The sequence below is a fragment of the Onthophagus taurus genome, unplaced genomic scaffold (genome assembly GCF_036711975.1).
Source record: "Onthophagus taurus isolate NC unplaced genomic scaffold, IU_Otau_3.0 ScKx7SY_16, whole genome shotgun sequence".
Lineage (NCBI taxonomy): Eukaryota > Metazoa > Arthropoda > Insecta > Coleoptera > Scarabaeidae > Onthophagus > Onthophagus taurus.
Window position 1 is genome coordinate 3,013,483 of NW_027248941.1, and position 14,240 is coordinate 3,027,722.

At 32.5% G+C, this 14,240-nt stretch overlaps 3 protein-coding genes across 4 annotated transcripts; all 3 read right to left on the reverse strand.

Annotated features, from left to right (window-relative positions):
* Positions 1 to 199: 199 nt before the first annotated feature.
* On the reverse strand, positions 200 to 4,261 carry LOC111417464 (phosphorylase kinase gamma). 2 transcript variants are annotated; one of them, XM_023049753.2, is made up of 7 exons: positions 4,080 to 4,261; positions 3,859 to 4,022; positions 3,435 to 3,810; positions 3,357 to 3,386; positions 3,102 to 3,306; positions 693 to 767; positions 200 to 586 (listed from the first exon to the last, which is right to left on the reverse strand). In XM_023049753.2, exons 1-7 carry the CDS (start codon positions 4,169 to 4,171, stop codon positions 293 to 295), a joined length of 1,236 nt encoding a protein of 411 aa, XP_022905521.1. In that variant the 5' UTR covers positions 4,172 to 4,261; the 3' UTR covers positions 200 to 292. The 2 variants fall into 2 exon arrangements, with proteins under 2 accessions (XP_022905521.1, XP_022905528.1); XM_023049760.2 differs by lacking the exon at positions 693 to 767 and having other exon boundaries at positions 4,080 to 4,260.
* Positions 4,262 to 4,496: 235 nt separating this feature from the next.
* Positions 4,497 to 8,049, reverse strand: LOC111418245 (uncharacterized). The gene is made up of 7 exons (XM_023050750.2): positions 7,936 to 8,049; positions 7,748 to 7,879; positions 7,460 to 7,689; positions 6,314 to 7,028; positions 6,023 to 6,254; positions 5,141 to 5,544; positions 4,497 to 5,073 (listed from the first exon to the last, which is right to left on the reverse strand). The coding sequence occupies exons 1-7, from the start codon at positions 7,981 to 7,983 to the stop codon at positions 4,828 to 4,830; spliced, it is 2,007 nt and encodes a 668-aa protein (XP_022906518.2). The 5' UTR covers positions 7,984 to 8,049; the 3' UTR covers positions 4,497 to 4,827.
* A 3,087-nt stretch (positions 8,050 to 11,136) lies between these two features.
* On the reverse strand, positions 11,137 to 13,947 carry LOC111417720 (alpha-tocopherol transfer protein-like). The gene is made up of 5 exons (XM_023050087.2): positions 13,314 to 13,947; positions 12,436 to 12,581; positions 12,230 to 12,386; positions 11,708 to 12,174; positions 11,137 to 11,655 (listed from the first exon to the last, which is right to left on the reverse strand). The coding sequence occupies exons 2-5, from the start codon at positions 12,554 to 12,556 to the stop codon at positions 11,504 to 11,506; spliced, it is 897 nt and encodes a 298-aa protein (XP_022905855.2). The 5' UTR covers positions 12,557 to 12,581; positions 13,314 to 13,947; the 3' UTR covers positions 11,137 to 11,503.
* Between the last annotated feature and the right edge of the window lie 293 nt (positions 13,948 to 14,240).

Sequence of the window (14,240 nt, forward strand, 5' to 3'; positions counted from 1 at the left end):
GTTTGTAGTTTTGTTGAGTTTTGTGCTATAATTTAATTCAGGTGAGTTTTTAATTAGTAATAATCACAAAATAAGGTATTTTTAGTTAATTAAATCGATCTTCTGGGCCTTTAACACCAAACTTGAGAAAAAAAGGTCAATTTAATCGATAATTTTTTCTAACCTCACTTTTTGTTGTAATTTTAATCAAAACTTCCAATTAAAATCTAAATTAGTATCTTTATTGGTTAATTAAAACATTTTTAGATTCATTTCTTAAAATTAAACTTAACCTACAAAATTCGTCTAAAATTTATCGATTCAAATTTGCTATATACGTCTCTTTTAATTCGGTTTTGCTGTGATTTTCAAAGAGAGCGGCGCGGTTTTGCCCCTCGCCTTTCTTAACCCAATGTCCGTAAACTCTAAAAGCACAACCATCGATTACTTTCCGCAACATTTTTATCCGGTAGGGATCGATGGCTGCTAAAGTCATGTTTAAGGGTTCCGGGGTGCAATGTAACCGAGTTAACCTGACGGCTGCTCTTACCACTAAAATTATAAACTGAAACTTTCTTCTTGGGTTAAAAGCTCGTTGCTTTAATTTCTGAAAATTAAAAATTAATTAATAAAAAGAATTAGCGATTTTTTTGAAGTTAATAAAATTCAAATCAAACAACACTCAAAGTTAACATTAAAATCGTTTTTTTTACCACTTCGATATCATTATATTGCTGGCTATCTCTGCGATAAGTTTGTTTAAGCGGGGAAATATCTTCATCGAAAAGCTAAATTTTTAATTAATTACGATTAATAAATAAATGGATAACTAAAGGTCCGTTGAGTATTAGTTATAAGTTTATCCAACTCGAACAAATTGACGTTGACAGAGTGAGGTAGGAAACATGACGTCATTGTAGGAAAAATATAATATGATATACATATAATATTAATTAGGTCATTAGACGTTTCTGGGGTTCTGGCCAAACAAAAAATTTGAGAATGCAGACTTAAGTATTATCAATTACGTTCTCTTCATCTAAAATATTTTCAGATTTCTAGCACTTCCGGTTATACCGGAAGTCGCCACCTACTTTATTTTTTTAAATGGAACACCCTGTATATTTGTACATATTTGGATTTGCCTGTTTTGAAGGTTTATAAACAACTTTACTTTTTGCAATTTGAACCAGCAATTCTCGAGTTATTCGAATTTTTCTAGAAAAATTTGCTCCAGCGGACATTTGTTCAAAAAATCATAGAACACTCAATTTTTGAGATATCAATTTAGGATTCAGAACGTGCTTAAACAACATGATGAAGTATGTTTTGGTGCCGAGAACGGCTGTCTAGAACGTTTGGTCACTTTACTATGGCACGTTAACTTTTCGAAATTTGGAAGCACCATAACTTCATTTTTTTAAATGGCACCCCCCATATTTTATTACTTAGTCGTCTTCGGCGTCTCATTTTACATCTTTTATATTCCATATGTCCTATGCCTAACATTAATAGTTTGAGAAATAATTAGGGTTTTTTGAAAAATGCTCACATGTCATATGGATATTAACCTAGTGTGCCATGGAAAACAAATGTTTAATGACTTATTGACAAACGTCAAAGTCTAATTTAGGTTGTTTGATGCTTGTGAGTCTAAAACCAGTTAAAATGGATATTAATAACGTAAATAATGTTTATACAAATGAAGAAATCCATAATTTATTTTTTGTGCACGAAAAGTGCGACAAAGTTCTTAGTAGAACTTGCAGAATGTTTAATGAAAATTATCCACATTTATCTCCGATGACAAAAGGTAAATTTAGAGGAATAGAAGCAAATTTTTTGCATTTTGGACGAATTAATCACGTGTTAAACTGACCAAAAAATGTAGTAGATAATGCAACGGAAGAGGTGAATACCTTGGCTTACTTCGAGCCCAGTCCCAACACCTCAATTCGAGCTGCCAAAGAAGATCTGGGAATCATACTACGAACTTTGTCGCGCTTTTCATGCAAAAAAAATAAATTAAGAATTTCTTGATTTGTGTAAATATTACTTTCGTTATTGTTATCGATTTTAACTCGTAATATTAAGGGACATAACAGATAATTATTAGCTCACATGCATCAAGTGACGTAAACAAGTGAGTTTCTGACAAGAACTCATTGAGAAGGCTTGTTTTTCATGGCACACTAGGCTAAATATCCATATGATATGTGTACATTTTTCAAAAAACCGTAATTATCTCCCAAACTATTAATATTAGGTATGGGCCATATGGGATATAAAAGATGTAGAATGAGACAACGAAGACGACTAAAAAATAAAATATGGGAGGTGCCATTTAAAAAAATGAAGTTATGGTACTTCCAAATTTTGAAAAGTTAACGTGCCATAAAAAAGTGATCAAACGTTCTAGACCGCAGTTCTCGGCACGAAAACATACTCCATCACGTTGCTTAAGCATGTTCTCAATCCTAAATTGATATCCCAAAAATTGAGTGTTTTCTGATTTTTTGAACAAATGTCTGCTGGAGCAGATTTTTCTAGAAAAATTCGAATAAGTCGAGAACGACCGAATCAAATTGCAAAAAGTAAAGTTATTTATAAACCTTGAAAACAAACAAATCCAAATATGTAAAAATATACAGGGTGTTCCATTTAAAAAAATAAAGTTGGTGGCGACTTCCGGTATAACCGGAAGTGCAAGAAATCTGAAAATATTTTAGACGAAGAGATCGTAATTGATAATACTTAAGTCTGAATTCTCAAATTTTTTGTTTGGCCAGAACCCCAGAAACGTCTAATGACCGGTCTCGCTGAGACACCCTGTATAATAATATTTTTTATTCATATTCCGTGATAAAAATGGGGGATTACTATTTAAAAAAAAACAGCGATGACGTCATAACTAAAAATTTAAATCCTTAGACCCGTCTCAGCGATTTTCTATAACCATTTTTAATTGTTTCAACTTTTGGGAAGCACTGTATAAAGAAAAACATAGAAATGTGAATCCTTCCAATGACGTCACAGCAACCCCTTTGCGGGGCATACGTTCATAACAACAGCGTTCATAGGGAGTTGGATAACCTTATACCTTGGACATTGGGATAACTCACCATGGTATGAAAAAACACGTGATTTAGAGCTTCTCGTATTGAGATTCTTTTTGATGGTTCTAAAACTAAGATTTTTCTAATAAGATCTTTGGGAGAATCGGAAACATCATTCCATTCGGGGGAACTAAACGAATATTTTCCTTCAACGATGTTTCTAAGCATCACCATTTGTTTGCGGTGCCAAAATGGGGGGCACCCAACTAATCTTTAATTAAAATAATCAATGAAGTATTGAGGAATTTAAATAATACTCACAAAGTGTACATAATAACCCCACAAGCCCATCTAAAAAAAGTTAATTAATAAAAAAATTAACCTCAAAATGTGACATACATGTCAACTTCAAAGGAATATCCAGGTGCATCATCAAACATGTTGCATTTTAACGTTTCGGGGGCTAAGTACCCTGGAGTTCCACACAAATCCATTAAATATTCACCTCGTTGCGTTTTTTTCGCGAACCCAAAATCGGTTATTTTAACATTAAAGTTATCGTCTAATAAAATATTTTCTGGCTTTAAATCACGGTGGACTATGCCGCAATTATGGATGTGTTGAACCGCCTCGAAAATTTGCCTCATTATATAACGCGTTTTTTTCTCTGAAAACGTTACGACCGAAGTTAAGTAATCAAAGAGTTCCCCGTTTTTACACAGCTCGAATACGAGGAAAATAAAAGTTTCCGATTCAAAAACATCTTGTAGTTCAACTAAAAATTAATTATTAATTTTCGTTTTAATTTAGTTCGTTGATTTACTTATGTAAGGATGCCCCGCAACTTGTCTTAAAATTTGGATTTCTTGTTTGGTTTCTTCGTAAGAAGCTGCTCCTTCGTTATCCGTGCTAACATCAATTATTTTCGCGGCGAATTCTTTCCCCGTTTCTTTTTCGATACATCTCCTAACGGTTGAGCTTATCCCTCTATTTAAAATGAAATTAACTTAATTGAATTAATGAGGGTGAATGGGAAAACCTAACCTCCCCAAAATTTCTTTTGGTTCGTATTTCGCGTAAAATTCTTTCGCTGCGTCTTTATCGGGTAATCGGTCTTCTTCGTCGTCTTTTGCCATAACGTTATTTTTACGATTAATTGAGTTATTTGGAATTATTTTAAATAAACACGTTAAATAACCAACAAAGAACTTGTCAATGTCAAATGAAATTTCAAAACAATTCGATTGTAACGAAGTTAGGCGCGGGCTTATTTAACGTTACTTTAATTTAATTACTTTTTTATTTTTCTTATAAATCAACATTTATTAATTTGTTAATTAAATTAATTCAAAATTTTATTATAAATTTAGTTTAAATTTATTTTTGTTAAAAATTATTTCAAAATAATCGTGAAGTTAGATACGTCATGGTGACATATTAATTTGAGGTTAAAAACGAGGATGTGTTTGCACCAAATTGAGGTGCCTTTATTTCATTTCTATTTTAAATCTAGAAATAATAGAATCTAATAATTAATCTTTATACACTGAGAAATATTTTACTACTAATTTCGACTAGAAATGTAGCTGTTGTCTACTTAATAATAAAGAAGTCCCCTAAATAAGCCTTTTTGTTATAAAAGAAATTAGAAAAAATTATAGCTGCCCTCTTTCAAAAAAAAAAAAATATCATGGCCGTTTAATTTAAAGTAGAAATCAAAAAAGGAAAGTGAAAAAAAAAAATAAGACGGCGATTATTGGTGGTTATTTTGGATTCAAATTATTTTTGTGATTTAAGGGGTTGAAATGTCCATGTAGGGATAAATGTAGGTTTGAGCCGAAGGTAAGACGAGGGGTATTTCTTCGAAACCCTTTGTTTTCTTATTCTTTCTGTTCTCTCGATCGCGATTGATTTCCTCATCGGTTTTGGGGATAAATTTCGGGCGTTTGTAATGAAGTTCAAAGCCGGCATCTTTGGGACAAATTGCGCTCCTTGGGTGCAAACCGCGATCGCATTCCTCTGGTTCCGGTTCTTCTGGCTAAATTTAAATAAAAAACGATTTAATTTAAAATCTATTAAAGCACTTACTAAAATAAAGCACTTACTTGACATTGCGGTTTCTCAAACTTTTTGCACGGAGGTTTTTTCGGTTTACAACTATCATTATCGAGGAAATACCCAATCCTCTCGGCGTTACCCCCAGATGGAGGCCCCACCAACCCTCCTCCGTTAGAAATGTCTGCACTCAATGCCAATTCTTGAAATCCATTTGAGATAGGGGCGTTTTTGTAGCAACCGCACGGCCCAGCCGGGCAATCCTTAATCAATTTGTGCTTCTTCTCCGGGCAATATGGAGGCTTATGTCTCGGTGCAGGTTCGCGTTCTTTAACTAACTCAAAAGTGTCGTGTTTGAATGGAAATTTCTTACAGGGATTCGGGGGACACGGTTTGTCCTTTAAAAGAATTGGTTCCTCCTCGATTGGTGCTAATTCAGCTTCTTGCAAAAATCCTTAAAAAAAATTTAAGATATTCACTATTATTTACTATTTTTGATTTACTATTATTAATCTCCATTACAAATCCTTTAATTTGATACCAAACTTGATACATTTATCTCAAATATTTCCAGAGATGTCCCCAATTTTAATTATTGTTGTTATTATCAAAGATGGTGGATATTGTTAGGACTTCGTTTTCGTAACTTTTTATTTTTAAAGGTAACCCAATCGCGTTCGGGCGATTGGGTTACCGATTTTTTTTTTAAATCGGATTATCTCATTCAATTTTAATTAAAAATCGTTGAAGTTCATTAAATTCCCTTTAATTTGATACCAAACTCGATATATTTCGGTTAAAAATTAACGTAACTTTGAACCGGAAGTTAAATAATTACTAACTTCCGGTGTGTAACTTTTTTATTTTTAAAGATACCCCAATCGTGTTTGGACTCATTCTAAACGATTTTTCACCCATTTTAAGATGCTTACCGTGTAGTTTCGTCGACATGATTTTTTGCGCTTCATTGTTATCCATAACCGGCGTCTTTTTCATGGTTTGCTGTTGCAACCACGCCCCGATTTGATCGCCTAACGCGAGCTCTATGCACTTCTTTTTCGGCTTCTTGCACTCGTCCTTTTTCACCTTGTTTTTCGCGCGGATTTCCGCTTCATCTTTCGGCCTTCTTTCCTCGCAATCTTGTTTCTGTTTACAGGGTGGTTTCTGAAAAACGATTATTTCTTTCAATAAAATAAATTCTTTTTTTCATTTCATTTCCTTACTTCTTCCAAGCATCTAATACTTTTATGGAGCTTATACCCAACCGAATTTCCGTTGATAATATCGGCATCAAGATTTTTAACGAATTCTTCCTCTTCGAGTTTGCTTGTTCCTGGTGCGAAATAATCGGTTTCTGTGTGGAAACTTTTGTTGTTGTTTTTAAACGTGGGGTGTTTCCACGGTTTCCACGGGCAGCTGTTGCATTCCGTTGGCCGAATAAACGGGAGTTCCCCGCAGCGCTCCGAGAACGAGGGATATGGCGAAAAAATTTTTTGGCAAGGTGCTCTGCTTATTTGCCTGGGTGTGCAACCCCCAATTCTCGCCGGGGCGCAACACGGCATTTTAAACTTCCTACATTTTTTGGCACTCTTATCGGGACACAAAATGGAGGTTTTACTATTTTTGCATTTCCTCTTAGAGCCCCCCTTCGTCGAATACTGCCTTCTTTGGCATTTCATTAAAACGGGTTGTTGTTGTTGATGATCATGATGATGGTGTTGCTGTTGATGTTGGTGGCGTTGCCTCGAAGAGTGATTTTCGGGTAAAATAACAGTTCTCGCCGCCATTTTTTGTTCGGCCAACATCAACTCAGCTTTTTCTTTATCACAAACCGTGTGAGATGGCATCACTTTGACCGGTTCCGGAAATGGGTTTGCTAGCTTAGGTGCTTTTAACGGACGTGTTAGGTTTAACCTCGTCGAGGATTCCTCAAATTTTCTGCACCAACAAAAAATAAAAATTAACAAGATCAATTCCAAAATCACGTTTTTATTCAATTTCCAAAATCAAATTGTTAATTACACTTCAAAGCAATTTTTTTAAATAATTTTTAAGGCAAAAAAACGTGCTGCAACGACGCACAGAGGACGGACACTTCCCGTTTTAATTCTGCAACCAAAAAATAAACCACAGAAAAAACATCAAAAAAATGTAAACAAATATTCTTTTTGTAGAAAAATTGAAGCTTTGAAGTGCGATTTGATTTGAAACAAAAACGTGATTTTCTCGACTCCTAAAATTTAAATTAATTTCGTCCTTTTGCGTCGTTACAAAAATTAAAATTTCGCTTTATCCGGATTTGTTGCCTTCACACCTTCTGGGATTTGTCTTTATTTTGGTTGTTTAGTACTGAAATGACATTGTTGTACCTCGCCTTCTTTATCGACGATTGCTTTTCCTGCTCGTTCGTGGTATCCTGATAAATACTCGAGTTTATTTCAACCGGCGGCTTGTAATATTCGGGTAACAAAGCTGGTTGAAGATGCTGCATTGCCATCGCGTTCTTTGCCACTTCAGTCTCATTCTTCACAGCGTTTCGTTGCGATGCAAAATTTACTACCAACGAAGGCCCAGAACGGTTCGCTCGCGGTTGACATACCTAAAACAAAGCATCATTAAACCCAAACAAAAACTTTAAAAAGAATTAATCTCTTCACCTGGTATTGAACTGGATTTGATGGCGAAATTGGAGAGTTTGAGTGCGAGGTTTCGCCGGAAATATCGTCGTTATTCCGAGATGTTAAGTCCAAGTCGGTTATGTCCCGTTTAGTAGACAACGATCTACGGACCTAATTTGAATGCTCGGCTTTAATAAAAAATCGATTACGAATTGAAATTAACTTACGTTTTTGACGAATTGACGGTTAATTTTGTTTGCGATGCGTAAAGCCATGATGTTGAAGAGAGGTAAACAACTAATACGGATGTCAAACACAAACAAACAAATTTACGCGGGTTGTTAGGGGATCAAAAAATTTTATTGGCAACCCTACTTCGATCCATTTTAAATTAGAAATTATTTAAAAAAGTTTTTGTCAAAAAAAATTAATACAAATATTTTAATATTTTTTTTTTAAATCCCCGCCTTAAATCATCCCGAAATAATACCCAACCACATAATTTTCAACCCAACCGCCGTTTTAACAAATTTACACAATTTATTTCAATTCCATCGAGTTTGTATTCAAGTTAACGGAAATTAATCGATGAGGAATTAAAAATTAAGTTCAAATTTATCAAAATATTTAGTACAAAAAATTAATTAATTACGATTTTCTCTAGAACCATCAATTTTTTATTAAGGCAAGTTGATTTTAATGTACTCAAAATTGAAAATCCTCTTATTTTGGTATAAACACGACGTGATTTTATCAATAAAACGAGTACTTAGAGGAACTTTTTTGTTTTTCAAGATAACTAACATATCGTGTCCTCAAAATTAACAGTCAAAATTAAGATTTTATCCACGATATGGTTTTTTAAATATTAAGTATTGTTTTTTAAGAGCGAAGCTCGAGCGTTTAATTTTCTTAAGTGAATAAAATGCATCTAAAACACGCATGAAACACGTTTTATCCACAATCACACTCATTTAGAATCAGAATCGCTAAAATTTCTTCTGATGTTATCAAAAAATGATTTGACATTTCACTCTGACAGCGGCTATCACCGTAAAAATCATTGCAATTAACTAAAAAAACATTGGGAGGTGTTGAATTGCTGCTATTTATTTTTCAAGCTAATATAGTTATTAATGGAAAGGAAGTAAAATATGACAAATCAAAGAACGAAATGCCTATTAATATAAATAATAAATAGGATGTGATTGATTTAAGATTGTATTTTTCATTATTCTACTAGTGGAATAAAGTGGTAAATACAATAAACTTCAATTATAAGGTGATTGTGGATAATAGTATATTAAAAAACAAGTTTCGTAAGACACGCTTGAAATGCACGAATTCAAGTTGAAAAACGAGTGGCGAATCCACGAGTTTTTTAATGAATGAGTGCTTTAAGTCTTATGAAACGTGTTTTTTATGCTATTTTTTGTAATTCGCCTTTTTATCCTTTTTTTTAAACAAAAATAAAATAAATTTTGACAATGTAGGGAAATAGGTATGTAGCAGTTGGTAACAACGTAACACTTGAAAATAGAAATTTGAATGACAAATAGAAACCGTCAAAACACAAAACGTATTCACCTGATAAAAATGTTTCATGTACAGGTGTCCCAATTTCGATGTCCGCATAGGCTATCTCCGAAACTAAAAGAGATAGAAAAAAAGTAGCTTACATGTCATGATCTCGTTTTTCGAGAAACTGCTAATGCCGAAAACCTCATAGCGCTATCGTCTTTTGTTTTTCCCCTAGAGGCCAAAATTGAAAATATCGTAAAACCAATAAGTGCAATTATCTTGGTTATTATTATAGATGGAGTATTATAACTACGACATTATATGGACATTTTTTTACAGAGAATTTCATGACATAGTCGAAACACATTTTTCGGTTTTAGATTTTGAGATATCATGAGAATTTTCGTTTTTTTAAATGGAAACAACCACTGATTATTCGCTTATTAAATTCGTTATTTTTTTCTGATTACAAAAATATAGGGTTCGACAGGTCTATTTCTTATTGTTTTTGTATAAAGCTAAAAATAAACTTTTTTTATAAAATTTCCATCTAGTGTCGTCGACGAAATTAAATTTACAGTTTCCTGTAAGTTACGGGGCGGTAGGTAAAATCTAAAAAGTTAACAACTAAATAAGAAAATAACTTCTGGTATTTAAGAACAAATCATTTTTTAATGTGTAACATTCTAACATGTCAAACTTTTCAAAATTTTCGCAATTCATCTTAAAAACAGGATTTTTAAAGTGACACTTCAGAAAATTTTTGAATACAAACAAATGTTGCTATGTTTATTTGAATTCAAAAAAAAAACATGAGCGCCATCTATCGATAATTTATTAAGTCATTTAAAAATAATATTAAATCGTAATAAACAATGTGAAATAATGCAATCTATTCCAACTTTTGTGTAAAACATATATAAATTAAACAGTTCAAGAAATATATTTGTTTCAAATATCAGAAATATGTTTTTTTTAATTTTTAGTTATAGAACCGTAATTTACAGGAAACTGTAAATTTAATTTCTTTGACGACACTAAAAGAAAAGTTTATTTTTAGTTTTATTCTAAAACAATAAGAAATAGACCTGTCAAACCCTATATTTTTGTAATCAGAAAAAAATAACGAATTTATTAAGCGAATAATCAGTGGTTGTTTCCATTAAAAAAAACGAAAATTGTGATAATATCTCAAAATCTAAAACCGACAAAACTTTTTTGACTACGTCATCAAATTCTCTGTAAAAAAGTGTCCATATAATGTCTTAGTTATAATACTCCACCTATAATAATAACCAAGATAATTACATTTGCGGGTTTTACGATATTTTCAATTTTGGCCTCTAGCGGAAAAACAAAAGACGATAGCGCTATGAGGTTTTCGGCATTAGCAGTTTCTCGAAAAATGAGATCATGACATGTCAGTTACTTTTCTTCTAACTCTTATAGTTTTCGAATTAGCCTATTCGGACATCAAATTTGAACCACCCTGTACACCTCCCAAAATAAGAGAAATTGCTCAATGTTCAATGTCCTCATCATTGTGGACCTTGTATTCGATGTTAAGAACGCGTTTAAACATCCATAGACAAACACTGTCACATTGACAACTAGAAAAATTAATGACCCAATGTCACCTACTTGAACTGATTCCATAAAATGTTACTAAAATCTCATTACAGCATCGGATGCTCTAAAGAGTGTCATTACCAGAGCCCGGACAGTTTAGGAAAAGTGCGCCCCTCCACACGAAATGAATTCCATGACAACGTACTTCTTGTCACTTTTGACACCTTTTGATCACTAAGTTACTCTTGAAAATTGATTTTCGAGCGTACCTTAGCGAAGAACTTGCTGTGCAACATTAATTAATGAATTAATAAAAATAATATAAAAATACGACTGAATTATTCATTTTTGGTTTTATTAAATTTATAATTAATAAATTAATTCATAATTTATTTCGTGACATAAGGTATGACGTATCCGACATGTTCGCACCCTTCGATTGAATTTTTGAGACTGGAGTGGGAGGCGTTTTAGGATAACTTTCCTAAACTGTCCGGGCTCTGGTCATTACAGCACCCGTTTAGTACTGTAATAGCTTTCATTACCGTCGCGAATTACAAAAACAATTTTATTGTTTTTATATAGTTGCGGCATCTCTCTTCCGCGTAAAGTATTACTAAATAAAGTTTTCTGTAATATGTCATTTATTTAAAAAATTAATTTCTAATCAATATTAAAAACAATATTTTATGGGTACAAAATGGCTTAATCTAGTTCTAATTTTTTGAAAGATCCTTCAACGCCAAAAATGTTATCATAATTCGTTCGTTTTCCCATCCGTTTCGATTCATCGGTTTTTAATTTCTCATTTTCGAGCAAAAAATCAGCATTATCCTCAATAATTTTGACAGATTCGCCTAAAACAAACCACTTTCATCAAAAATCTTTAACCCAGCAAAAAATAAGAACCGTGTAAAGTTAACAACGCATCATCACATCCTCCGTATTCCCTTGGAAAGATCTCCAACGGAATTGCTTTAATTAAACTCTCCATGTTCTTGTGCATATAAATGATATCGGAAATTTCCTTTTTCAAGAATGGTTTAACGACGTTGAGGAATTTCTCGGTTATTCCACTCACGTTGACGATATGAACTGCTTTTAAACGAATCGGCATTGCTTCTTGCACGAAATATAAATATTTCTTTAACGCGATTATATTCAATTTGAAGACGTGAGTTAATTGGAGACCTGCGCTGTCGAAAATTAAAATATGACCATCTTGGAGACCTCGTCTCGGACCTAAAATTGTCACCATCAAATCGATTCTTTTAATTATATCGGTTATATTGAAATGATCCGGATTTGTGTCCCCCAATCTTAATAGAACTGCCAGAGAGTTCTCTTTGGTGGTTTTATTAAAATCCAAAATGATTCTAAAATGATTTATTTCATTAAAGGTTGAGGTTAAAATAATAAAATAAGATTTACCCAGTTTTTAGAGCTTGTTGCATCTCCGAACTAAACGGATCTCGTTTTGAAAAGAATTCAGGGCAATGATCCCTCAAATTATAATAGTTTTCGATGCAAATTTTCGTTGGTTCCAACTTAAAATAACAACTATTTAAAAATAGGGCGATGTCTAAATCTAAAAATTAATTTTTAATTCAATTTAATCGAAAAATCTTGTTAAAAACCTGATATTTTTGGTAAATGTGGTTGTTTATTCATCCAATTTTTGATCATTTCGACACTTTCCCGTTTTAAATCGGGTTTTCTTTCGTATTCATCTTCGAGAGTAACAAATTCTGTAACCATTTTTATTACGACAAAATTTCTTATTCTTAAAAGAAAAATTTCTCAGAAACTTGCTTTTATAGTCATCAAATTGCAATAAAATTGCTTTTTGAAGGTGAAATTAAACCATTTTAAAAATGATTCTTATTTTTAGATGTAAAATAACGGATAATTTCAATGTTAAATTCCGAATCATCAATTTTAATTGGTGAAGATTAAAGTTTACTTAATAAATCATTACAAACTAATTAAGACTTCAATAATAATCGGTTTAGAATCGTTTAAATAAATTAATTTCTATAAAATAGAATCAAATTGTTCATCGTTGGGTCTTCCGCTCCATATCATTCTTCATTATCCTCCCCATTTTGAGTACAAAAGTAATGAATACATATCGCACCTTTAGAAATAAAATGGCACAATTCAAAAATTGAATATTTTTAGTTTTAATCCATAAAAAGGCGCCCTCTGTCAATTACCGCTTGTTTTCTTAGAAACACTATTATTTGAATTGTGTCACTTTAGTGTTAAATATGAATCATTTTCTTTATTTTCCTGCATCTTTTAATGGATTTTTGTTACGAAAATTGTTAAATTAGCAAAAAAAAATTTAACAAAATATTGGGGTTGTTTTAGTTCCAACTTCACGTCAAATGCTTTGACATAAAAAAATCAATAGAAATAATAATTTAATTTCCAAAAACGATGTAAATTCGAAATTTAATTATGTTTACAAAAAAAAAATAAATAAAATTAGATTTTTCGTTCTTTGTTGTACCTTACCAAACAGAGATGGCGCTCGACACTTCCAATTTGAGGGTTATAACCTCACAAAAGATTGAATTTAATAAATTGCAACTAAAAACGAATTAAAACTCCAGCAATAACTCTTAATTTATGTAAGTATAAATCAAATCATCCTCGCGGGTTCCTCGGCACCATCCCCTTCTTCGTTAACCTCCCCATTTTGATTAACACTTTCGTTCATCATTGATGTGGTCACAAAACTTCCTTCGGTAGGGCTCGAATTAACCTCACTTTGATCGGAAATTCCAATTTTGAATTCAGAAACGGATGTGTTCGCTGAAAACGCCGAATTTTCATCGTCATCATCATCAAGTTGACTTGTAGCCGAAACGAAGGATTGCTCGGAATCCTGACAAACTTTTTGGTAATTTCCGATACATTTCGAATCGGTTTTTACAACGTCTTCAATCGTTTCATCGAGAATCTCATTGATTTCATTTTTTACATTAAAATCATCCGAAATTTGATTCGAGTCCGAATTTGAATTGGAAGAGTTGGTTTTGTTTGTTGAAAATGAATCGTTTTCTTTATCTTCGTGCATCTTTTAATCAATTTTTAATTTTTTACTTTTAGTTGATGTTGAAAATGTTACATTTGTAATAAAAAATTCAATTTTTTGAGGTTATGTTTTATATCCAACCACGAAGTAGTATAAGGAGATAAAACGAGCGTACAAAAGTGGTGGGGGATTTGCTCCAAAATAGGGCGAACTTAATTCTGAGTTATACCTTGTGGCTCTGACGACAGCGCCCCTTGTGTTAAAACTGCAAACTAAAATTAAATATGCTTTTTAGGTTATTGTTGCTTGCAATTTGTTCTGACAGATCAGCTGATTTTAGCTGGCACCAATTTTATATTATAAGAGTAATAAAAATTATAATAATATTGATTAATATTA

Bases quoted from the DNA above. Each gene is read 5' to 3' on its own strand.
- LOC111417464 (XM_023049753.2), bottom strand. From the start codon at position 4,171: ATGGCAAAAGACGACGAAGAAGACCGATTACCCGATAAAGACGCAGCG. The intron at 3,811-3,858 runs GTAAATCAACGA...ATTAATTTTTAG, and splicing joins TGCGGGGCATCCTTACATAA to TTGAACTACAAGATGTTTTT. The intron at 3,307-3,356 runs GTGAGTATTATT...TTTTAATTAAAG, and splicing joins GGGGTTATTATGTACACTTT to ATTAGTTGGGTGCCCCCCAT.
- LOC111418245 (XM_023050750.2), bottom strand. From the start codon at position 7,983: ATGGCTTTACGCATCGCAAACAAAATTAACCGTCAATTCGTCAAAAAC. The intron at 7,029-7,459 runs GTACAACAATGT...TTGTTGGTGCAG, and splicing joins TCGTCGATAAAGAAGGCGAG to AAAATTTGAGGAATCCTCGA. The intron at 6,255-6,313 runs GTAAGGAAATGA...ATCGTTTTTCAG, and splicing joins GTATTAGATGCTTGGAAGAA to AAACCACCCTGTAAACAGAA.
- LOC111417720 (XM_023050087.2), bottom strand. From the start codon at position 12,556: ATGGTTACAGAATTTGTTACTCTCGAAGATGAATACGAAAGAAAACCC. The intron at 12,175-12,229 runs GTAAATCTTATT...AAATCATTTTAG, and splicing joins CAACAAGCTCTAAAAACTGG to AATCATTTTGGATTTTAATA. The intron at 11,656-11,707 runs GTTCTTATTTTT...GGTTTGTTTTAG, and splicing joins TGCGTTGTTAACTTTACACG to GCGAATCTGTCAAAATTATT.